The 26,720-nt window shown below is 42.7% G+C and overlaps 1 protein-coding gene across 6 annotated transcripts in view; it reads right to left on the reverse strand.

The window, feature by feature from the left end:
* TPD52L1 (TPD52 like 1) overlaps positions 1-26,720 on the reverse strand; it is a 105,781-nt gene that overhangs the window by 13,242 nt on the left and 65,819 nt on the right. For all 6 annotated transcript variants that reach the window (XM_046006461.1, XM_046006459.1, XM_046006458.1 and 3 more), the window contains exons 3-4: positions 14,553-14,701; positions 1,464-1,565 (exon numbers count right to left, since the gene is read on the reverse strand). In XM_046006461.1, the coding sequence (XP_045862417.1) occupies positions 1,464-1,565; positions 14,553-14,701 (251 nt within the window). The remainder of the gene's footprint in view (positions 1-1,463; positions 1,566-14,552; positions 14,702-26,720) is intronic.

Below are 26,720 nucleotides of genomic sequence, written 5' to 3' on the forward strand. Positions count from 1 at the left end.
GGCTTCAGAGGTGTTGCCTCTTGAATTTGGAGAAATAACACTCTAGTACCATACTGTGGTTCTAGAGTTCCAGGAAGGTTTCAACTAAGTATGTGGAGGACAGATTTTAGAAATACGGCAAAATATATTTTCTTGGAGATAGCAGGTAAGAGGGGATTTTCTGTTCTGAGAAATTATTTAATTAGTTTAGATAAATGTTTTAATGCCATTGACATGACAGCAAATTTTCTTTGTAATAAAATGAGGGTTAATTAATAATCCAGAAGGTTTATCTATTCATTACATGCAGCCTCTGAAAAATTCCAGTTGCTTTTCTTATCACAGTATCAACAACTATGATGATAAAACAATGTATTCAGACTCATGCATATGTAGTTACTTAACTCTAGCCTCACAAATGCCAACTTGTGAAGATAGTATAGGGGCACAAGCCCGTAACATATGAAACCAAAAATAACTTAAACAGAGCAATATAAATATTTGCCACTAGGTATCAAGTCTGTAGGGTAATTAAGAAACGGTTTCAGAATCCAATGAAAATTTATATGCAGTTTTTAAAAAAATATTTAAAATGTATACTTCAAAAGTTTTTTTAAAAAAATGAAAGTAACAACTCTATATGAGATAACTTACTAAAACATACTATAAAAAATAAAAATGGTCGGGCGCCTGGGTGGTTCAGTGGTTTAAGCCGCTGCCTTCGGCTCAGGTCATGATCTCAGAGTCCTGGGATGAGTCCCACATCGGGCTCTCTGCTCGGCAGGGAGCCTGCTTCCCTCTCACTCTCTCTGCCTACTTGTGATCTCTCTCTGTCAAATAAATAAATAACATCTTTAAAAAAAAATAAATAAAAATGGTCAAAACTGCACTACTTTCTTTGGAGCCTATAGTGAGGACACTTGGTTCTCAGTTCAAAATCCTGATGTTCACCCTAACGTGATATAAAATCTAATACTGAAAATAACCCAGATGTGCAAGGACTATATACCATGGCCCCTTTTTGGAATAAAAGAATAAATACGTATGTATTCAGCATAGAAAAAAATCCTAGATGGATGGATGTATACGAAAATGTAACCTAGAATGGTTTGTCAGAGCCTAGTCCACTGAATGCATGTTTTAACTAACTGTATAAATTTTAATGAATAAAAATCAGTATGTGCTGCCTTCGTTTGAAATCCCCCCCTTATTACCAGTAATTAAAGGAGCCCTGGATCTTCTGTTTTTACTAGGTCATGTCCTCGTAGAAAGGGCATGTTCAGGACCAGGCTCACTAAGCAGACCAACAGGCAGAAAACTCCCCATTATAAAAATCGATCTCAGTCACCAATCATTATCAGCCACAAAACATGTTAATCCAATTAAAAAAGAATATGTTAGGGAGACGAGCCAATAGAGAAAGCTCCCCTTCCCTCAGAAGGCCCAGGGCTTAGCAACATCGCCATGGTTCTGCCCCACACTACCTCATGTCTCCAAATTTCTTGCTGATGGCCGTCCCCACGTTGCTGAAAGCTGCAGTTGCCTTCTGCCCTGCGTGACTCAGGGTTTCGTGTGTTTTCTTGTAGCTGGAAGTAAACAGAACCATAGAAACACAGCTTAACGTGATGATCGCCCACAGAACATTCCCCATCCTTCTCCCTCCTTACTCTGAAAATTCTTTTTCTAAACAGCGTTACGAAGACAATGATCCACAGAAGTTAGTGATTCTATTCATTGTCTGGGGATGAGGGGTGGACTGCCGTCCATCGGTGAGAAAGTCAGACTGCTCAGTCTGAATTCAGAAAAATATTCATAGGTAAGTGTAACGTGCAGATCAGATGTGTAACTGAAAACAGACATGCTCTCAGACTACAGCTGTTCTTGAAGTGTGCGTTCGAACTCTTTGAAGAGACACTCGTCAGAAAACAGCCAACGAAGGTAACACAGAAACGAGATAGTGTGTATTTCAACGTGAAGAATCAGTTTTTATTGTTCAGGGGTAATATTAACCAGAAAAGGGCAAAATATAACTAGTATTTCACTTATTTTTTCTAACATCTATGCCTGGGAATAGTCTAGAAGGGCACATGATCTTCAGAAAATATAGTGACCTTTTTTCAAAGAGTTTTAGGAAGATAATTCAGCAATGGTCTGTTCATTGGCTGATGTTCCCACGAGACTGACTCCTTGAGGACCTGGAGTAAAAGCGAAAGTCCATACAAGGGGCCTCACAATGATTGTACAGAAGCCTGTCCTCGCGGCCCCTGCTCGGCCCCAGACCTCCTCACCGGTCCACGGACCTACTAGGCTCCATCCTGCCTTAAAGCTTTTGCTCTGGCTGCTCTGCCACATGATCCCATCATATTTGGCAGGAAAAAAAAGGAGGGGAGGGTTTTGTTGTCTTGTAAATTTCCCGCTTTGAAAAATTAAAAAGAGCAAAGCAGGCACCCTTAGTAAGATTGTGAAAGTCACCTTTTGCTGTCGATCAGGGCCAGAGATCCCTGGGGCCCTGGCCAAGTGGGTGTCAGCAGCATAGAGCTGGGCTCTGGGGGTCGGGCCAGGTAGGAAAGGGAAGCAAGGGAAGAAGGAGCACTGAGCACCCACCCAGCACTGACTCTGTACAGCCTAAAAGGGGGCTCAAGGAAAAAGTAAAGAAAGACCCAGCAACATCTATGACCTCCGTGTGAAGCTGGGACCGGAGACTAGTTAGGAATTCCCTAACTAGTTGCTCTTGCATTTCTACAGGAATTTCTTGCAATTAGAGCAAATATTTAACTTTTGCTTGTACCTGTTCCTTGTAAACTGTTCCCTATAGTTTATATACTGGAGAACGCTTTGAATTTTGAGATGAGGTGACTTTTGGACACTTGTGTGTATATCCCATTCTGAACTTGACGGCTTAATTTCAAAATGGCTAGCCGGGGGAAGCACATCTAGTCAGCAGGAAGTTAGGGTTCAGGTTAGCTAGCTACATTCTGTTTTAAACACACTCGTCTAGAACAAAGTGTGGTGGGTATAACACAGGCTTCCGACTACTTTAGTGAAGTATTACTGCATTAAGTCCTCACCATGTAAAGTGTAACTCCATACTTAGGTGAAATTTCAAAGTTTAAAACCAACCATGTGGAGAGCTCAAAGGAGTGTTGAAGAGAGACTTTTAGGATTGTTCACTTTTTTTTTTTTAAAGATTTTATTTATTTGTCAGAGAAAGAAAGCTTACAAACAGGGGTGTGGTAGGCAGAGGGAGAAGCAAGCTCCCTGCTGAACGAGGAGCCTGATGCGGGACTCGATCCCAGAACCCTGGGATCAGGACCTCAGCCAAAGGCAGACGCTTAACCAAAGGAGCCACCTAGGCTGTTAAGTCTTTCATTCATTCCTTCCTTCCAGGACTGTTAAGTCTTTATTTCTGAGGATTACATAATGTCAAATTTGAAAGGCACTAGAGCGCAGTTTCTTCAGACTACAGATGATGGGACTGAGGCCTGGAAGAACTGTGTGACCTTTTTTTTTTTTTTTTTTTTTTTTCTCATTTTATTTATTTTTTCAGCGTAACAGTATTCATTCTTTTTGCACAACACCCAGTGCTCCATGCAAAACGTGCCCTCTCCATTACCCACCACCTGTTCCCCCAACCTCCCACCCCTGACCCTTCAAAACCCTCAGGTTGCCCCAACCTCCCACCCCTGACCCTTCAAAACCCTCAGGTTGTTTTTCAGAGTCCATAGTCTCTTATGGTTCGCTTCCCCTCCCCAATGTCCATAGCCCGCTCCCCCTCCCCCAATCCCACCTCCCCGCAGCAACCCCCAGTTTGTTTTGTGAGATTAAGAGTCATTTATGGTTTGTCTCCCTCCCAATCCCATCTTGTTTCATTTATTCTTCTCCTATCTCCTACCCCCCCATGTTGCTTCTCCATGTCCTCATATCAGGGAGATCATATGATAGTTGTCTTTCTCCGATTGACTTATTTCACTAAGCATGATACGCTCTAGTTCCATCCATGTCGTCGCAAATGGCAAGATTTCATTTCTTTTGATGGCTGCATAGTATTCCATTGTGTATATATACCACATCTTCTTTATCCATTCATCTGTTGATGGACATCTAGGTTCTTTCCATAGTCTGGCTATTGTAGACATTGCTGCTATAAACATTCGGGTACACGTGCCCCTTCGGATCACTATGTTTGTATCTTTAGGGTAAATACCCAGTAGTGCAATTGCTGGGTCATAGGGTAGTTCTATTTTCAACATTTTGAGGAACCTCCATGCTGTTTTCCAGAGTGGTTGCACCAGCTTGCATTCCCACCAACAGTGGAGGAGGGTTCCCCTTTCTCCACATCCTCTCCAGCATCTGTCATTTCCTGACTTGTTCATTTTAGCCATTCTGACTGGTGTGAGGTGATATCTCATTGTGGTTTTGATTTGTATTTCCCTGATGTCGAGTGACGTGGAGCACTTTTTCATGTGTCTGTTGGCCATCTGGATGTCTTCTTTGCAGAAATGTCTGTTCATGTCCTCTGCCCATTTCTTGATTGGATTGTTTGTTCTTTGGGTGTTGAGTTTGCTAAGTTCCTTATAGATTTTGGATACTAGCCCTTTATCTGATATGTCGTTTGCAAATATCTTCTCCCATTCTGTCAGTTGTCTTTTGGCTTTGTTAACTGTTTCCTTTGCTGTGCAAAAGCTTTTGATCTTGATGAAATCCCAACAGTTCATTCTTGCCCTTGCTTCCCTTGCCTTTGCCGTTGTTCCTAGGAAGATGTTGCTACGGCTGAGGTCGAAGAGGTTGCTGCCTGCATTCTCCTCAAGGATTTTGATGGATTCCTTTCTCACATTGAGGTCCTTCATCCATTTGGAGTCTATTTTTGTGTGTGGTGTAAGGAAGTGGTCCAATTTCATTTTTCTGCATGTGGCTGTCCAATTTTCCCAGCACCATTTATTGAAGAGGCTGTCTTTTTTCCATTGGACATTCTTTCCTGCTTTGTCGAAGATTAGTTGACCATAGAGTTGAGGGTCGATTTCTGGGCTCTCTATTCTGTTCCACTGATCTATGTGTCTGTTTTTGTGCCAGTACCATGCTGTCTTGATGATGACAGCTTTGTAATAGAGCTTGAAGTCCGGAATTGTGATGCCACCAACTTTGGCTTTGTTCTTCAATATTCCTTTGGCTATTCGAGGTCTTTTCTGGTTCCATATAAATTTTAGGATTATTTGTTCCATTTCTTTGAAAAAAATGGATGGTATTTTGATAGGGATTGCATTAAATGTGTAGATTGCTTTAGGTAGCATAGACATTTTCACAATATTTATTCTTCCAATCCAGGAGCATGGAACATTTTTCCATTTTTTTGTGTCTTCCTCAATTTCTTTCATGAGTACTTTATAATTTCCTGTGTATAGATTCTTAGTCTCTTTGGTTAGGTTTATTCCTAGGTATCTTATAGTTTTGGGTACAATTGTAAATGGGATTGACTCCTTAATTTCTCTTTCTTCAGTCTTGTTGTTGGTGTACAGAAATGCAACTGATTTCTGTGCATTGATTTTATATCCTGACACTTTACTGAATTCCTGAACAAGTTCTAGCAGTTTTGGGGTGGAGTCTTTTGGGTTTTCCACATATAGTATCATATCATCTGCGAAGAGTGATAGTTTGACTTCTTCTTTACCAATTTGGATGCCTTTAATTTCTTTTTGTTGTCTGATTGCTGAGGCTAGGACTTCTAGTACTATGTTGAATAGCAGTGGTGATCTCAATGGAGAAAAACTGAAAGCTTTTCCGTTAAGGTCAGGAACACGGCAGGGATGTCCATTATCACCACTGCTATTCAACATAGTACTAGAAGTCCTAGCCTCAGCGAACTGTGTGACCTTTTAGAGACAGAGACAGGGCTAGGGCTAGCGTGCCTGCCTTCTGGCCGGACGTCCTCTCACCTTGGAGATGACAGACATGGGAAGGTAGGTTAGCGCAGCTGTCTATAGCTCAAGTATTTGTGGAGAAAGGTGTAACAGTGCATCTGAAGACTTCTAAGATGTACCTCTTTCCCCACATTTTTACACCTCTCCTCCCTAAACTAATGACCGCATTTCTTAAAAACAATTACTAGGCGTCCTACATACATTACATAGAGACCAATAATTGAGGGAAAGAGATTGGGGGCGGGGGTCAATGAGAGAGGGTGGTATGGGAAGAAGTGGCTTCCCAGAACAAAGTAGCCAGGGATCCCCTGAGAAATAGGCCAGTGGGCTCAGAGCACTTAAAAGCTCTAAGAAGCACTACTCACAGCACAGCGTAAGCTGAGGGTCCCCCCCCGGAGCTGTGTACCGTACAGACCCTGCACCCTTACACTGCACTCTAATTGGGCTCTATCCTAAAACTGAATGAAGTCATACACATCCCTACCAGAGGCGAGGCGCTCACATCTTGAACAAAGACCCTCTTGGCAGGCCACTGAAAACCCTGAAGGATATCATTGCATTTACATCTTACTCCCTTTATTGTGCCATGGAATTTGGCGCACAGTCAGGACTCCTAATGCTTAAAACCGGTTCTCAACCTTATCACATAAAATTACATTCAGTAATATTCAAATAATGAAAAACAACTTAAACATCAACCTTCTGATTCACCTGACGACCTTGTAATTTAAATGGAAATGGTATTTAGCGTTTTAGATGATGTCTCTTATTTTATTTATTTAGATGATTTACTTTTTTAGATGATGTCTCTTATTTTAAGCTAAATAGAGAGTCACGTACATTGCTGAGCCACGTACGTGATGCAAAGAGAACGAATACATTCTCCTGAAACAAACGTCAGAGTGTTACAGGACTCTCAGCTTGCTGTCCGTTGTGCATGGGGAGGCAGAAAGACAGGAGCAGATGCTCCCAGCGATCCGTGTTACGTGCCTATCCTCCGTGTGCCTGTGATGCACTTTGCACACTGTGACGCTCTTTCCTAACACATTTTTCACTTTGTTCCAGTTACGGTTTTTGAGTCTGCCTCCGTGACCTGCGTGCACTTCCCGAGGGCAGGGGCTGCATCTCGTTCATCAGCCCCGCGTCCCCGAGGCCTGGATAAGCCGGAGCAAGGGCCACAGGAGGCCAGGGGAAGGAAAGAGAGTCCAGGCGGACTGCCTGACTTCGGCTCTAGAAGACAGTCAGGACTTGGCAGCGTGCAGCTCCTGGCTCTGGAGGAAGGCCATGGAAGCCTGCTGGTGAGGGAAGGGCAATTTGTCCTCGTGGGCTTCGGAGCGATTCCAGCGAACAGCAGCTATGTGGGAACCTGTGTCCCAACAAGGCTGGCATCTGGTCCAGCCCTGAACCTTTTTTTGGTCGAAGTGTAACTGTGCTAGCAAACAGTAGCTCACACTTACTGTATATCTCTATGCGTTAACTCACTGAAGACTTCTGACTGGGAGATTTTTTAAAATTTAGGGTATAAGTAAACCTTCTACTTTTCACTGAAAGTCAATGGGAACACGGGCTTTACTTTTCAGAGATCATTTGGCTGGAATGGATGGTCCTTTTTTTTTTTTCAGCTTTACTGAGGTAATGAATGACAAAATTGTAAGATATTTAAAGTGTACATTGTGATGATTTGATAGACATATACATTACGAAAGAACTCCTCCTACCTAGTTAAAACACATCCATCACCTCGCATGTTTTTATATATATTTTGGTGAGAACATTGAAGATCTACTCCCTTTGCAAATTTCGATTACACAATGCAGGTACCAACCAGAGTCACTGTTACACGTCACAGTCTCAGACTTTTATTCATCTTATAAAGGGAAGTTTGCATTTACCAACCTTCCCCTCTGTCCCCCACTTCACCGCCCCGAGCAATCACCCTTCTACTCTCTGCCTCTAAGAATTTGACTTTTTAAATTTTTTTTAGATTCCACATATGAGTGATGCCATACAGTATCCATCCTTCTCTGACTTATTTCACTTAGCCTAATGCCCTTGAGATTTGTCCTTGTTGTCCAAAGGCAGGATTTCCTTCTTTGTCATGGCTGAATGATATTCCATGGTGCATATATATGCCATATCTTTTTCTTTTCTTTTTTTTAAGATTTATTTACTTATTTTGAGAGCGAGGGAACACAAGCAGGGGGGCAGAGGGAAAAGGAAAAAGATTCTCAAGCAGACTCCCTGCTGAGCACAGAGCCCAGTGTGGGGCTCGATCTGCTGATGCCTCTGAGTCCAGGGCCTGAGCCAAGACCAAGAGTTGGACGCTTAACTGACTGAGCCACCACACACCCATACACCACATCTTCTTTAAGGAGTGGATAACATTTACTGGCCAGAACAGGCTGGCCACACACTGACAAGGGGATCTTCAGCAGGGAGAGGTACAGCTCTCTGCAAACCAAATAAAAGGCATTCTATTATTCTACTGACTTTTCATGCAGTTCCCCTTGTCATGCCTTGCGGATTTGAAAGTAGTGTTCATAATCAAAAGGAGAAAGCATGTCTTCTAAAATGTTTTGACTTAAAGCATTTTTTTTTTACACTCCAATAGAAGAATTAAAAATTCAGAGTCTTTTTACAAGAAGATATTTTATAGCATAGATACATCTTCTGTTATGGGATTTTAAGAAGGTTATCATTTTAACAGTTGCCCAGGCAGCATCTCACCAAAGATGCAGAAGTGTTTAGGCTTATTTTCTTCAGGAGGTTCCCTAAACATGTAACCAAAAAAGATTTACCACTTGAACCAGGAAAAGAAGAGTCTATCTCCTGCTTTGTGTGGTAAGATGAAAGGCAAAAGGTAAGCAGAATAAACAGCTGTCTGGGAGATTGACTGTGTGTGTCTTTTGAAATGAGGTCTTTAATCTTCACTGGCACTTCCAAACTCAACGGTATTACGACAGGCTCCTCATAAAAGAAGAGGTAACAATCATTACTGACTATAATGGTTTGGAAGTCTTAGAAGCACAAAAATCAAAGAGTAAATAAATCATAAACTAAACTTCAATTTTCAAGGACTGCACATTTTTTTCAAGGCTGCATTTTCCTGCTCTTTATAAGGATGAAGTTATTAATTGTTCCTAAGGGATGGAACTGTCCCCAAACCTTCTCCCCTTGGCAGACCTACTGTTTGGTCTGCGGGACAGCTCATCGGGGCTTACGAGTGGAGAAATGTCATGGGTTAGCAGGGGCGGCAGACTTCTTAAGATGAAGCCTATCAGTTTGAATAGCCCATGAGAATGTCAGATTTCTGAATTCCTACTTCTACTTACAGAAGAGGTTCAGTTTCTCCTCCTGTAGCCTCCCTACCTCTAACACTTCAAAGTCTCCCTCCTCCCCCCTGCCTCTTTAAAGCCTAAAGACAACACAAAAAAAGCAGCAGAGAACAAACAATAACAAAAACCCTTAAGACCACAACAAAAAAGGGAGGTGATAGCAATTCTGGTGTGTGTTCTTAAAGTCTCTCAAATCAAAGCAAGACAGAACTATGACAGAAACAACAGCAACAACAAACCCCGAATACAGATGATCATTTGACCTGCTACTGTACCGTTATCTTTCCATAAAGGAGATAATTTCCGTATGCTGTGTAATTATTTCTACTCATTCCATCCTATTCCTACTTGAATCCTACCACAGGCTAAAATATGCCAAGAGTCTTTTTCATTAACATATCATAGATTTTCTTTTCAGTATAAATCAAACTAAATAGGTCATGATTGCTTAATCAGTATGCAAAGTATTGCCTCTGGGAATCACCTTCAATCCTCTGACAGCCAGAATTTTTTTTAGTGCTTTGAAATTTAATTCTACCCAACCTAACCCTACCCAGCTCCTCATTCCCTCACATCAAAATTTTCATCCTATGAGATGTAGATCTTGTCCTAGAACGGGTATCATGGCACTAACAGCAGGGATTTAATTAATTCAAGGGTGAAAACAGATTCTGTAACCAAGTCCCCCCGCCCCCCCCAAAACATCATTAGGACATTTCCCTCTCCCTTGGCAGCCAAGAAGAGAGGGTGGGAGAAAGGAGCGCTCTTGAAATTACGTTACTGATATACTTATGCCTCCCTCTTAAGAAAAGGATTGATTCTTCCTTACAAAGGAAGGCTCACATCATTCCTAAAAGAGTGAGGAATCCATGATCATCCACGCTGATTAAACAATCTCTGAGGAACTTTTGCGTAGTCCTGTAGCTTTCAATGAGATCAATATGCAGACGACTGCCCCTGTTTATTTCCATCCCTGACTCTTCCCCTGAGTGGACCTCTCGACACAGAAACTTGTTTGTCACCAAAACCAATTCTTGAGTCTCCCCACTAGACTTGTTTTCTAGAACAGCAAACAGGCCTACAAAGTATGACACCGTCCTGCCTGCTTTACGATTAACTCACTGAATCCTCACTACCTATGAGATAGATACTAATATGATCTCATCTCACCGATGCTGGGGACCTAGACTTCAATCCAAGCAACTAGAGTCCATAGCCCACGGGCTTAGCCTGATACAAGGAATGCCCACTGCTGTAAACCGTCCCAGTGCTCAATGGGCTGTCCCTGTCAAAGACCAGACAGTCACATTTGATCCTTGCTTTTCCCTCCTCTCCCACCCCCAAACCTTTGGGAAACCCCCCTGGCCTGGCCTCCAAATCCCGTCCCCTCTCTATCCCTCACTATCCTCACCAAAGTGGACTACTACAATCGTCTCAGAAATGATTTTCCAGTCTTCACTCCTGCCTCTCTCCATTCTGTAGAACACAAAGAAACCAGAGTGATTTTTTTTTTAAAGGTGAATGGGGGGTGGGGCGCCTGGGTGGCTCAGTGGGTCAAGCCTCTGCCTTCAGCTCAGGTCATGATCCCAGGGTCCTGGGATCGAGCCCCGCATCGGGCTCTCTGCTTGGCAGGGTGCCTGCTTCCTCCTCTCCCTATCTGCCTGCCTTTCTGCCTACTTGTGATCTCTCTCTGTCAAATAAATAAAATCTTTTTAAAAAAAAATAAAGGTGAATCGGAACAGATTACTTCCTGCTTCAAATCTTCCAGTGGCATCTTGGAATAAGAATCCCAGTTCTCCACTTGGTCTGGGAGGCCCCCGAGGCCCTGACCTCTACCCCTCTCTCTCCATTTCAAAACGGCTTCCGGCCTCGGGGTCTTTGCAGCAACTTTAGCCTCAACCCCAAAGGTCTCTCTCTTACATCATCACAAGATGGGATCCTTCTGGTCGTTCAGATGTCAGCTCAGAGTAACCTCCGTCACAGAGTAAGACTCCGTCACAGTGGCTTCTGCCCTCTCCTCTAGCGCGTCAGCCTCTACTGTACTTATCACGGGACTTCTGACTGCTCCTCGCATCGTGGCTCTGTCATGGGTTTCATGCTCTTCTCAACACTCTACGAAGCTAAGAACTTTGTTCTTCTTGTTAAATCCCATATCCTGAAGGCTTAGATTAGCTCCTGGGTAATAACAACACTTAAGACATGGTGGGCAAATGAAATGTCATGACCCTTTTAATGGCTTTCTAGTGCCTATGAAATTAGAGTAACTCTATTAACAGGAACCACAAGGCCCTGTGCAACCAACCCCTGGCCACTTTTTCCAGCTGTCTCCGAAACGCTAATGAACTGGACTGCTTTCCTGGGGGGGTGGCGTGGAGAGGGAGCCTTCTCTCCTTCTGGCCATCAGCAGGCTGTGCCTCCCCCAGGAGGCTCCCCCTGCCCCCACGCATCCGTCAGAGCTCTACTGAAGCATCCATCTCCTGCCTTGAAAAACCTTCCCTGAGGCCCCAGGCAAGGTTCAGTCTCCTGCTTCACACACAACACTATTTTCCTTCACATCATTCCTCATACTTACCGTTTCACGGGTTATTTGGAATAGCTTGTAAAATACACAAAAACGAAAACCAAACTCTGTTGTCCTGACTAGTCTTTCAGCTCCGTAACCCTAGGGAATAAATCTATTCATTTGACAAAAGGCTGCTACTAACTAGACTGCCTGACCATAAAACCAACTTGTTTTTCAAACACGAGGAAACCAGAGACTATGTATTTTCCCGTGTGGGAGGAGGCTACCCACCCTCCTTGAACTCGCTCCCTCTAATTCCGTATCTCCCATGACCGTGAATCTCTCCCCACCCAGCCCCCACAGACCTAGGGCAAACCTGACATAGCCTCTGCCCAGACATGGGCTGCTCCATCCCTCCCTTCAGCAACGGGAGCACCGGAGTCGTCCTGCCCTCTGTTGGGTTAGCCCACTCCTGCAGTGTGCTTAGGGAGACCAAGCAGCGAGATCCTGCCTGGGTCTTACACCCTCGAAGGAGGTTCAGATCAGCGTGAGAGGAGGCGCCCAGGACCAGGATGCTGGAGCTTGTCCCGCCTCACTCTGTCAGGGCCATTAAGTGGTTTAAGCCACCAAAGTGCAAAGACGGAAGCCCAAATTACTGGCAGAGAAGCGCACTTAATAGTGTTGCCATATATACGTTACATTGATAAACACCACCATGAGGTCTCTTAGGGTCTTCCATAATTGTCACCATTGGGTTGGGGAAGGTTAATTTGCCTCCGGAGATAACTCCATGGGCTCCTTGGCTCCATCCTGCCCCCACTCTGGGCTGTGCTCTGATGCTGTTGGGATGAGCCTTTGGGGGACACCAGCATAGGAGCCGCTAAGACTAAGAGGCTGTGGCAGGGGACGAGAACATTCTTCTGAACATGGAACCTAGGGGAAGCAGAGTGGGGAGAAGCCAAGTTCCGTTTAGATGGAACTCTTCATACAAAGGGCCCCTTCACTGGGTCTTAGGGCTTAGTTTTCCGCAGCCAGCAGGCAGAGCTGGCCACCGGCAAAACCGAAGTGCTTGCTGTTCATCACTGGTACTTGTTCCTACTGCCAGGCCTATCTATGTTGGGAGAAAAGTACCTGCGAAGAGAAAAATTGATTTCCACTAAAATATTAGGAATGCAATCTTTACCATCCAGTGGATAATGCCAGGGAAGAAAATGCATAATACAAAGACAAAAACTGGGGGCTAATGTTAGGGCCAGGCATAGGAACTTTCTCCATCAGCCCTTACCCCCCAACTCACAGAAAAAGAAAAATTACATCATGAGGTGGGCACCTTCTTCCCTTTGATACAAGAACACCTGGCAAGCAAAATATTAGAAAGTCATTAGAAAAGCACCACCATAGTTGAATAACTCATGTAATTTAAAGAGTAATCCAATGAAAGTACGATTGTAGAAAACCCAAAGTTATTTTGTATCTTGCCTAATATCTGACAAAAAGATAATGGGGAAGCCTAAACCATTTCTGGTGGTGTGAGCAGGAAAAACTCACTTTTCCTGTGTATCTCCTTTGCTCTTGGGCCGACCCCCACACTCACAACACATTGGACACAGACACGTAGTTTTTCCCTCACCAAGCAAATTTGTGACACCAGCTGGCATCCTAAAATGTAAGCACTGCATACTGGGTGCAGTGTCAGCCCCCACAGGGTCACTCCTACAACACTGCCCCCCTCACCCCACTTCAGATGCCAATGGCAAGCGCAGGTTATTGCCTGTGTGCTTCTGACCAATGGGCAAAAAATCAGAAGTTCCTATGACCTCCTCCTCAAGTTTGATTAATTTGCCAGACTGGTTTCGGAAGATGCTTTCCTTACTAGATGACTGGTTTATTATAAAAGGATATGACAAAGGATACTGACAGGGCAAGGTATATGGGGAGGGCTGTGGGCTTCCGTGCTCTCTCTTGGTGCGCCCCTCTCCCAGCATCGCCCTGTGTCCATCAACCCAGAAGCTCTCTGGATCCCATATTTTGGGGATTTTAGGTATGACCCGTCATTAACTCCACTTCCAGCCCCCTCTTCTCTCTCTGGAGGATAGGGCACAGCGTTGCAAGTCCAAGCTTCTAATCATGGCTTGGTCTTCCCTGTGACCAGCCCCCCATCCCAGAGCCACTGAGAGTTACCTCATTAGAACAAAGAATACTACTACTACTCTGGAAATTCCAAAAGATTTAGGGACTCTGTGTCAGGAACCAAGGGCAGAGTGCGCGCGCGCGCACACACACACACACACACACACACACACACACACACACACACTGCTATGATCCCACATGGCCTTACCGCAGCTCTAAATACTCCCTAGAGTAGAAGGGATGAAAAGCACACCCCCAAAGTATAAGCATTTCTTTTTAAATCAGTGGGCAACAAGTCTGTACTAAACCTGCCAACCATTTGGTATAGAAACTGAAAATCTGTAGTGAGTGCTGAGTATTTGAGGAAAAACACCTGTCCATTTAGAATTGTATGAGAAAACATAAAGAGAGAAATATCTATTTCAGGAAAGTTTAGAAGTATCTAATACAGAGAAAAAATACAAACCCATAAAAGTCGTCTGGTGAACAGTTTAATTTCATGAAGTTACTTTTCAGAGTCTGCACCAGTGTATTTAATGATTATTCATATTTATTTTATTTCTAGAGAAAATATTTTTCCTAGCCACAAGTTCCAAATCAGCCTCATGGAAAAAACAGAAAAACGAAAACAGAAGAAGTGAGAGACAGCAATAAGTGATTTTTTAGAAATTCTGTCGCTATACTTACGCAGTGGAGGTCTGCATGTCGTGCCAGCTTCTGCTGAAATTCTGCTTCAATTCATTCATCAGGTTCATGCCGAGTTTCTGCTTTATCTCAACCAGATGCCTTTCTTTCGCTGATAAAACTTGCCGTAATGTTGTGATTTCGTCTTCGAGCTACAGGTGGGAGGGAAAGCGGTGCGGAAAGATGTGAGGGCAGTTGAAACACACACCTGCAATGCGCTCGGTGCCCCAAAGCCGCCCGGCGCACCGTTGTATTCCAGGCCCACGTTTACTTACAGCCAACACATTCCACAGCGATGACCGTCTGATATTTTGAAATAGAAGCAGATTTCTTTAGTTTTAAGGATTATAAAAGTAATCATTGCTCCTTATAAAAAAGTCACACAGCAAAATATAAACAAGAATGATTACCTCTAGACATGGGGAGATGGAGAGGAGAGGGAGTTGAGGGAAACTGGAAGGGGAGATGAACCATGAGAGACTATGGACTCTGAAAAACAACCTGAGGGTTTTGAAGGGGCGGGGGGGGGGGTGGGAGGTTGGGGGAACCAGGTGGTGGGTGGTAGGGAGGGCACGTATTGCATGGAGCACTGGGTGTGGTGCAAAAACAATGAATACTGTTACGCTGAAAAGAAATTTTAAAAAAGTGAAAAAAAAAAAAGAATGATTACCTCTAATCCACTAGAAAATAGCCTCTACTTAACTTTTTGGCTTCTCATTGTCCAATTTTTTTGTTTTTTTTTTTTTTTTTTTTTTCAGAAACGCAAAGCTTGAACTCACAGCCCTGAGATCAAGACCTGAGCTGAGATCAAGAGTTGGATGCTTAATCAACTGAGCCACCCAGGTGCCCGCCCCCCAAAATGTTTTCTTCTTTTTTTTTAACATTTAATTTGCTCCTAAAAGCAACTTCATGTGTCGCTGGTCAGTACTGTGTATTTATTTTTATTTTTTTGTTTGTTTATTTTTATTTTTTTAACGTCTTAATTTAATTTAATTTTTTCAGTGTTCCAAGATTCATTGTTTATGCACCACACCCAGTGTTCCATGCAATACGTGCTCTCCATAATACCCACCACCAGGCTCACCACCCCCAACCCTGTGTGTATATTTTTTGCCCATCACACATCACTGCGTTGATGCAGACACAGACTGGGCAGACACTGGTTTTGCCAAGCTAGTGCCTCAGGAGAGGAGAACAAGGGAGGAGAGGATGTATTCAAGAATGTGATTCGTGTGTCTTTTTCTTTTTAACAATGTATTGACAAATAATTGATGTATAATCACATTTAAAGTGTATAGCCTGTAGGTTCTGACATGTGTGTTACTCTGGTGAAGTCATTGCTACTACCAAGAAAGGGAACATGTCCATCACCTCCAAAAGTCTTCTAGGTCTTCGTTGTCATTCCTCCCTCTTCCTTCCCCCACCTCTCCTCCCAGGTAGTCATTCGCTGGTCTTTCTTTCACTCCACAGCACATACTCATTTTTGTGTGCCTTTGTTCACTTGGTCTTATTACTTGAGATTTTTGGGATTTATCCATGTTGCTGCATTATCACAGGTTCTTCCTGTTTTATTGAAGAGCAGTATGCCTTGTACAGACAGTTTGTTACCTATTCACCTGGTGAAGGACATTTGGGTTTGGCCAATGCAAATAAAGCTGCCATGACCACTCATGAACAAGGCTATAGCGAGGATATATTTCCTCTTTCCACTGTATGAGAAGAAAAGCAAATCTCATAAAACTGCCCTTGTTCACTACGTAAAACAGTATGGAGATGCCTCAAAAGACTAAAAATAGAACTACCATTCCAGCCAGCAATTTTCCTTCTGGGTATTCATTCAAAGAAAATGAAAACATTAACTCAAAAAGGTACATACACCCCCATGTTCACTGCAGCATTATTTACAATAGCCAAGACATGGAAACAGGCTAAGCGTCCACTGATGGATGAATGGAGAAAGAAAATGTCACACACACACACACAGGCACACAGAGAGAAATATTATTCAGCCATAAAAAAGATGGAAATGTTGACATTTGTGACATGGATGGAACTTGAGGATATTATGCTAAGTGAAATGTTATCAGACAGAGAAAAACAAATACCATAAGATCTCATTTATTTGTGGAATCTAAAAAACAAAGCAAATGAAAACAAGCTCATAGATACAGAGAAGAGACTGGTGATTGCCAGCGGGACGGGTGCGGGAGGTGGGTGGATGAAATGGGTGAAGAAGGTCAAAATGTACAAACTCACAGTTATAAAATAATCAAGTCACACACACAAAAACCGCCCCCGCAAATGTAATTTCTAACAAAGCTGCTCTGTAAAATGCCCAGATTTTCGAGAGTGGTGCTATAACCTGTGAAAATCAATTTGAAAGTCCACGAAGTCTTTGATTCTGATTGTCGTATTTTATTCTGTTGTCATGTTTTATAATGTATTGCCCTGGTAATATTGCTTAAATTTACAAAATGATCCCGACTTCCTTTGTGAAGCCAGAAGAGAACTATCAGTACTCCCTTAGCATCCCACATGCACAGGGGTCATAAAAAGCTTGACATTTTCACCAGATTTCTTATTTTTACAAATGTGGGCACCGTGTCTGATTTACAGTCAGAATATCGCTCTACTTCTGACCACGAACCACATTTACACTAACACCATCAGTCATCAGGCAAATGTGCTCCTCGGGTTACCAGAGATACAGCTGTTAGAAAAGCCTCTCGAGAAGACAGGCACCTTGCCACAGATTAGACCTTTTACAAGTGCAAGGAAGATTTTACCCCAATGGTGGACAGATCGGAATAGTGTGAAGCTTCACAGACATAAATAATTACTTCTGTAAAATAGGCAAAATTCTAAGTTGGAAGCATCTTAAATACTATGGTGGGGAAAAAAAAACCCCAATCTCTTGGAGTTTTTAATATCAGCAAATGTCCTAGTAATCTTGCATTAGTCATTTCTTTTTTTTTTTCTTTTTTTCTTTTTTTTTTTTATTTGTTTATTTACAGCATAACAGTGTTCATTGTTTTGGCATCACACCCAGTGCTCCATGCAGTACATGCCCTCCCTATTACCCACCACCTGGTTCCTCAACCTCCCACCCCACCCCCCCCCCACCCCCCGCCGCCCCTTCATAACCCTCTGGTTGTTTTTCAGAGTCCATAGTCTCTCATGGTTCATCTCCCCTTCCAGTTTCCCTCAACTCCCTCTCCTCTCCATCTCCCCATGTCCTCCATGTTATTTGTTATGCTCCACAAATAAGTGAGACCATATGATACTTGACTCTCTCTGCTTGACTTATTTCGCTCAGCATAATCTCTTCCAGTCCCATCCATGTTGCTACAAAAGTTGGGTATTCGTCCTTTCTGATGGAGGCATAATACTCCATTGTGTATATGGACCACATCTTCCTTATCCATTCATCCGTTGAAGGGCATCTTGGTTCTTTCCACAGTTTGGCGACCGTAGCCATTGCTGCAATAAACATTGGGGTACAAATGGCCCTTCTTTTCACTACATCTGTATCTTTGGGGTAAATACCCAGCAGTGCAATTGCAGGGTCATAGGGAAGCTCTATTCTTAATTTCTTCAGGAATCTCCACACTGTTCTCCAGAGTGGCTGCACTAACTTGCATTCCCACCAACAGTGTAAGAGGGTTCCCCTTTCTCCACATCCTCTCCAACACACGTTGTTTCCTGTCTTGCTAATTTTGGCCATTCTAACTGGTGTTAGGTGGTATCTCAATGTGGTTTTAATTTGAATCTCCCTGATGGCTAGTGATGATGAACATTTTTTCATGTGTCTGATAGCCATTTGTATGTCTTCGTTGGAGAAGTGTCTGTTCATATCTTCTGCCCATTTTTTGATATGATTCTCTGTTTTGTGTGTGTTGAGTTTGAGAAGTTCTTTATAGATCCTGGATATCAACCTTTTGTCTGTACTGTCATTTGCAAATATCTTCTCCCATTCCGTGGGTTGCCTCTTTGTTTTGTTGACTGTTTCCTTTGCTATGCAGAAGCTTTTGATCTTGATGAAGTCCCAAAAGTTCATTTTCGCTTTTGTTTCCTTGGCCTTTGGAGACATATCTTGAAAGAAGTTGCTGTGGCTGATATCGAAGAGGTTACTGCCTATGTTCTCCTCTAGGATTCTGATAGATTCCTGTCTCACGTTGAGGTCTTTTATCCATTTCGAGTTTATCTTTGTGTACGGTGTAAGAGAATGGTCGAGTTTCATTCTTCTACATATCGCTGTCCAGTTTTCCCAGCACCATTTATTGAAGAGACTGTCTTTTTTCCATTGAATATTTTTTCCTGTTTTGTCGAAGATTATTTCACCATAGAGTTGAGGGTCCATATCTGGGCTCTCCACTCTGTTCCACTGGTCTATGTGTCTGTTTTTATGCCAGTACCACGCTGTCTTGGTGATCACAGCTTTGTAGTAAAGCTTGAAATCGGGTAACGTGATGCCGCCAGTTTTGTTTTTGTTTTTCAACATTTCCTTAGCAATTCGGGGTCTCTTCTGACTCCATACAAATTTTAGGATTATTTGCTCCAGCTCTTTGAAAAATATCGGTGGAATTTTGATCAGAATGGCATTAAAAGTATAGATTGCTCTAGGCAGTATAGACATTTTAACAATGTTTATTCTTCCAATCCAAGAGCATGGGACAGTCTTCCATCTTTTTGTGTCTTCTTCAATTTCTTTCATGAGTGTTCTGTAGTTCCTCGAGTACAGGTCCTTTACTTCTTTGGTTAGGTTTATGCCCAGGTATCTTATGGTTCTTGGTGCTATAGTAAATGGAATCGATTCTCTAATTTCCCTTTCTGTATTTTCATTGTTAGTGTATAAGAAAGCCACTGATTTCTGTACATTGACTTTGTATCCTGCCATGTTACTGAATTGCTGTATGAGTTCTAGTAGTTTGGGGGTGGAGTCTTTGGGGTTTTCCATATAAAGAATCATGTCATCTGCGAAGAGAGAGAGTTTGACTTCTTCCTTGCCAATTTGGATACCTTTTATTTCTCTTTGTTGTCTGATTGCCGTTGCTAGAACTTCTAATACTATGTTGAACAAGAGTGGTGAGAGTGGGCATCCTTGTCGTGTTCCTGATCTCAACGGGAAGGCTGCAAGCTTTTTCCCATTGAGGATGATATTTGCTGTGGGTCTTTCATAGATAGATTTTATGAAGTTCAGGAATGTTCCCTCTATCCCTATACTTTGAAGCGTTTTCATCAGGAACGGATGCTGGATTTTGTCAAATGCTTTTTCTGTTCTTAAAGGGACTATCCGCCAAGACGATCTAACAATTGTGAATATCTATGCCCCCACTATGGGAGCACCCAATTACATAAGAAAACTATTAATCAAGATAAAGAGTCATATTGATATGAATACAATAATAGTAGGAGATCTTAATACGCCTCCCTCAGAAATAGACAGATCATCGAAGCAGAAAATTAATAAAGAAATAAGAGCATTGAATGAAACATTGGACCAGATGGACCTCATAGACATATACAGAACATTCCACCCTAAAACAACAGAATACTCATTCTTCTCAAGTGCACATGGAACCTTCTCCAGAATAGACCACATACTGGGTCACAAAGCAGGACTCAACCGATACCAAAAGACTGACATTATTCCCTGCATATTCTCCGATCACAATGCTTTGAAACTGGAGCTCAATCACAAGGAAAAGTTCAGAAGGAACTCAAACACCTGGAAGCTAAAGACCACCTTGCTTAAGAATGCTTGGATCAACCAGGAGATCAAAGATGAACTTAAACAATTCATGGAAACCAATGAGAATGAAGACACCTCGGTCCAAAACCTATGGGATACAGCAAAGGCGGTTCTAAGGGGGAAATACATAGCCATCCAAGCCTCCCTCAAAAACATTGAAAAATCCAGAATACACCAGCTGTCTCTACACCTTAAAGAACTGGAGAATCAACAACAGATCAAACCAACTCCGCATTAGTCATTTCTTACGTTTATGGGGCAGTTTTCCAGTGCTCACAGGAATCTCTCTAACATGGTTACCCACTCCGGAAACATGGTCTAGTCAGTAGCACAGTCTTGATGAGTGGGTCTTCAGTATGAAGATGTATACTCATTGCTGCAAAAGGAGTCTACTCAGGAACCACCAAAGGGGGTCATGCTTTTAGTCCTCCCATTAAATGAGAACACACGGTTATTTTAAAATTAAATCGTCTATTCTTTTGTGATCCCATCACATTCCACTTTTTCATCTTTGTCAATGTGTCTCTTATGTTTAATCTGTGGTCTACTGTTTCTCAAGGTTGTATCTCTAGCTCTCTTTCTGTAGCAGCCTTTTATTCTGTAGAAAAGATGTTTTCTGCTTTCTTTTGCACCAATAATATGTTCTGAGTGACTGAAATTGTTTGGAATCTTGGGGTTTTTTATGCATTGGGTAAGACTGTGGTTTTCACTCTGTAATAAAAATAAAAGGACAATTTTTAACTGGCAGTAAGAACTTACAGATGTAGAGAAGAGGAAGGAGGCTCAAACATCTTGATATTCTCAACCTCCTATCCATGGGACCCTAGAAATGTATTCAATATTGGGGGGCAATAGGAGATTCATTAGTTATTTGAGGGAGGCAAGGGATTCATAGTTTTCTAATGAAATCCTTAATCCCCCAAAAGTGAAGAGAAACACTGAAATGACCAATTTACCAAACACCAACCTAAAGAAAGAACAATGAAGTCCCACACCTAATATTCTAAACATGGAAGCACACACTAAAAAGTATTCGTAAGGTACAGACTTTTAATGATAGAAACGTGAACTTGGTTACTCAGTTTGGTCTGTTCTCAGGTTCTTTCATGAAATTCTCATCATTTCAATGAAACGTTGAGACTCACATTTCTTGAAGCTTTTGGTATATTTATTGGTGATCTAAATGTATGCCAAAAAAATCTATGAGCAAATTCAGAAATTGAAAAAAACATGTAATCTTCAATTATATTAGCTTGCAAGAATGAAAATGAGAACCACATCTCTTTCCACAGAACAGAGAGTTCTGCCCCACGGCAAAGCCTTTAATCACAAATACTTTAAATGATGGTCATGACGAGAGTCCACCCCTCATTTGACTAATGAGATTTTTTTGGTCTGGTTACACCAGTGGTTTTCAATTTCAGTTCGCATAGAAGTTACTCATTGGGCATATTTAAGATGCAGATTCCAGAGGTAGGCCCCTTTTAATGCCCTAAGACTCTGATATCTTCAACTTGGTAGGGCCAGGCTACCTACCTTATTTAACCCATGCTCCCAAATACTCTGAGGCTGGTGGTATGGAAACCTGATACTGTAAGTACCTCTCTGAGCCACAGCAAATTCTTTCTGGGATGAGGTGGAGTGCAGGTAAGTCATTAATGGAAGTGTTTAATATATCCTTTCTGCTTTAACTTTAAATTAATCATATCTTTATTATAAACTAACAGTCTGGTTCTTTGGTTTCCTGACTCCCTAGAAGATCTCTTGGATGACCCATATTTATGATTATGATTAAGATTAGATACTGAAACTTGATTACTTAAATATGAATTAACAGGCACATATTGGTGAGGATGTAGCAAAATTGGAAGCCTTGTACATGGCTGGGTAGGAATGGTAGGAAGGAAAAGAGTGGAAAAGAGTCTGGTAGTTTCTTAAAAAGTTAAACATAAAATTACCATATGACCAAATGACTTCCACTCCCAGGTATATTCCCCAAAGAATATGAACAAATACATGCATACACAAGTTCATAATAGCACCATTCACAATAGCCAGATGGGAAAACAGCCGAAATGGCCATCAACAGATGAACAGAAACACAACTGCACTAGTCACAAAAATGGAGTATTATTCAGCCATAAAATGGAATGGGGTATTGAGTTATGCTACAATGTGGATGAATCTCAAAGACATCTGGCCCAGTGAAAGAAGCCAGACACAAAAGGTCATCTCTTCTATGAAATATACAGGATAGTAAATCCATAGAGGCAGAATGCAGAAGGGAAAAGGGAAAGCAACTGCTTTCCTGAGTATGGGGTTTCTTTTCAGGGTACTAAAAATAGTTTGGATCTAGAGGTGGTAGTTACACAACATTGTAAGTATACTAAATGATATTGAACTGTTCACTTTAAAATGGCTAATTTTAGGGGTGCCTGGGTGGCTCAGTTGGTTAAAGCCTCTGCCTTTGGCTCAGGTCATGATCCCAGGGTCCAGGGATCAAGCCCTGCATCGGGCTCTCTGCTCTTTGGAGAGCCTGCTTCCTCCTCTCTCTCTGCCTGCCTCCCTGCCTACTTGTGATCTCTCTCTCTCTGTGTCAAGTAAATAAATAGAATCTTCAAAAAAAATAGCTGATTTTATATCTCAATTAAAAATATTAAAGAAACATAAATTAACTCGGAGTAGCTAATTAATTACCTTCAAAATGGAATTTGTGTTAGAAGATAGAAAATTTACTTTCCTATTTTATCTGCCAGATTACATAAAATATCTAACTTATATGCAGTGAAGAAATCTTTCATAAACTATTAAATCATCATTATGATGCTTAGGAGTAAGAGAATTTGGTCTCTTGCATACATTACTCCAAGACCAGACTCCTCTCCTGGCTAATCATGCCTTTGACTAAGACTCCTCGGAAGTAAGATCAAAATCCAGATACTACTTGAGAGAGTGCAATGGTTATTTTTATGTGTCAACTTGACTGGGCCATGGGATGCCCAGCCATTTGGTCAAATATCATGCTGCATGTACCCAGGAGGTATTTATTTATTTATTTATTTATTTGCATAAGATTAACAACTGAACTGGTAGACTAAGTAGAGCAGATTGCCTTCCCAAAGTGGGTGGGCCTCATCAAATCAGTTGAAGGCCTAATAGAACAAAAGGGCTAACCTTCCTTCAGTTAATAAGGACTCTTCTTGCCTGGCTGCTTCTGAGTTGGGACATTGTTTTTCTTCTTCGTTCAGACTTAAACTGTAACATCCACTGTTCTTAGGCCTCAAGTCTGCTGGCCTTCAGACGAAAGCTATACCATCAGCTACCCTGGGTCTCTAGCTTACTGATCACATCAGTGAATTCCTTGTAAACTTTCTTTTTACATATACATACATATACATTATTGGTTCTGTGTCTCTGAAGGACTCTAATACAGAAGGGTATTACAATAAAATATTATTGATTATGAACACTTCAGTTGTTCACTACTCATTCCGGAAAGAAAGAAGAAGGTCTTGAAGGAAGTAACTAAGATAGACCCAGGGCCGAAGGCACTTCTTTGTATGTCTACAAGACACGTGGCTTGAGGGTACTGTGTTCTTCCTGGGGAACCACACACCAAAGGAAGGAAGAAGAGCCCAAAGGGAGATGAAGGGAGTCTGAAAATCGGCTTTGCCTACTTGATCATGCTGCCTGTTGTTTTTCCTACTCCTATTAATGCCTATTTTTCTTGAGTCATTTTATCTAGAGGACATTGGCAGTATTTGACGGTTATAAAATCATAAATTTATAGTACTAATGACAACATTTCATCCTTTTCAAAAGCCCAGGTACATTATGGAATACAAAGCATAACATGCAGCTTAGGGACGTAAGAGTGGAATAGGATGGAAGCAGCACAGAAATAGTGAGCAAGTTTATTCAAAGATGGGGAGAGAGAGGGACGTCTGGGAGGCTTAGTCGGTTGAGCGTTTGCCTTCAGCTCAGGTCATGATCTCAGGGTCCTGAAATTGAGCCCTGCATGGGGCCCTCTGCTCAGCAGGGAGTTTGCTTCTCCCTCTGCCCCCGCCCCCGCTTGTGTTTTCTCCCTCCCTCTCTCTCAAACAAATAAAATCTAAAAAAAAAAAAAAAAAAAAAAAAAGGGAGGGGCACCTGAGTGGCTCAGTGGGTTAAGCGTCCGTCTTTGGCTCAGGTCATGATCTCAGGGTCCTGGGATCAAGCCCCGCATCTGGCTTTCTGCTCAGCGGGGAGCCTGCTTCCCCCTCTTTCTGCCCCCCTCTCTGCCTACTTGTGCACTCTCTCTCTCTTTCTCTCTGTCAAATAAAAAAAATAAAATCTTTTTAAAAAAAAGGGGGAGAGAAAAGAAAACCCTCAAAGAACATGTATGTAAAGACCTCAAAGAAGATGTCAGGACCTAAATGAGAACAAATAGCTGAAACAAAATAGTATGCCTTTGTATACTGGTGAGGTTTGTAAGAAGACATATTCAACCACTGGTATTTAAAAATGCAAATATCGTAAAGCGTCGGCCTTTGTCTCCAGTCATGATCCCGGGATCCTGGGATCGAGTCCCACATTGGGCTCCCTGCTCAGCGGGAAGCCTGCTTCCCCCTCTCCCACTCCCCCTGCTAGTGTTCCCTCTCTCCTTGTGTCTCTCTCTCTGTCAAATAAGTACAATCTTTTAAAAAAATGCAAATATTTTGGGGCACCTGGCCGTCTCAGGTGGCAGAACACGTGATTCTTGATCTTGGGGTCATGGGTTCGAGCCCCAGGTTAGGTGCAGAGGTTACTAAAAAAACCCCAAAACTTTAAAAAAAGTAAATATTCCTTTTAGCTATAAAATAATTCAAGGTCATGACAAATCTTTTTTTTTTTTTAAGATTTTATTTATTTGACAGAGAGAGATCACAAGCAGGCAGAGAGGCAGGCAGAGAGAGGAGGAAGCAGACTTCCCCTGAGCAGAGAGCCTGATGTGGGGCTCGATCCCAGGACCCTGGGATCATGACCTGAACCGAAGGCAGAGGCTTTAACCCACTGAGCCACCCAGGCGCCCCGGTCATGACAAATCTGAATTGCATACCCTCTATACACAGACCACTGCACCAGATCAGAGGTGATGTTGGCCTCACAATGAAGAAACCTGAAAACACACATACTGCGTGATCACAGTAATAAACCAAAGACTGAACTGTGTTCATAACAGGTTCCTCTTTTCAAGTGCAAACTTCATCTGAGATGTAGCCTTTTGGACACTATTGGCTTATTTTAGGTCTCCTGACATAAGGACAGATCTTCCATTGCCTGCACTCGGCAGCACACGACATGTTGGCTATGTGGATGAGTGGAGTTATGAGTTTGTCCGAAGTGTAAGGGCATCCTCAGGGCCATATGAACAACAGAACAGTGCAGGACACAGCAGCGGGGGCGGGGGCGGGGGGGTATCCGGCAGAGTCACAAAACTGTGGGAGAAGCTAAGTCCCCCAGGGAGAGGAGCACACTGAAGAGGAACCTGGATCCCTGGCACATTCCAAGACCCCTTGTAAGCAAGGGAGTCGGAGATGAGGAGTCCTCGTTCACAAAGCTCTTCCTTTGGGTCATGGCCGCCAATGACTGCCTGACTCAAAGGCAACTTATTAGGCTGGCCTGCGAGGCATCCTGTTATCCAAGCGGCAAACGGATCTGGTAGGATCTTCCCTCAGGCACAGAGAGGGGTGGCTTGTGACCAGGGGCCCAGGAAGATCATCTGTGGAGAGTTGAGGAAGTTGGGCTATCTAAAAGCTGTCTCTGGTCTTGGAAGGGCCACTTGAGGGACTTCTGAGATTGCTCTCTGTGTGTCTTTGTTGTAATAAGACCCCAGCATTTGAGCTAATCTGAATACCTATGTGATCAGAAAGAACCTGGTTTGGGGTGGGCGTGTGAGCATGAGTGTGTATGCACGTGTGTGTGAGCAAGTGTCGGCAGGTGCACACACACAGCCGCAGGCATTCACGGAAGGGCAGGCAAAGCAGATTTAAGAAAAGGATGAGCATTAAGCAGAGGTGGCCTGAGGTGGACGAAGAAATGGAAATGTGAAGAGAAAAACCCAGCAAAGATCCATTTCCTTTGCTTTTCACGGGGCCTGGGGCACGCAGCAGCACCTATGTGCCTTTGGGAGTCAGGATGCCACTCTGGCAACATGAGGTACTTCTTCATTTCTGAAGACTCCAGAAATAAGAGACAGGAAGCACTCCAGAGGATGAGAACACGAATCCGGGTCACTTGAACAGGATAACGGGGTCTGGCGTTATTTGCAGAAGGCAGGCTCAAAAGTCTTAGTAATGAGATGTGTTGGAAGCTTAGTAATGTGGCAAATGAGACAGAAATTTCTGGAAACACCACTGGTTTTTGTATTACAGGGGCATCCACTTAGAACCAAGGCTCAC

Source organism: Meles meles, chromosome 5 (assembly GCF_922984935.1).
Source record: "Meles meles chromosome 5, mMelMel3.1 paternal haplotype, whole genome shotgun sequence".
Classification (NCBI taxonomy): Eukaryota; Metazoa; Chordata; class Mammalia; order Carnivora; family Mustelidae; genus Meles; species Meles meles.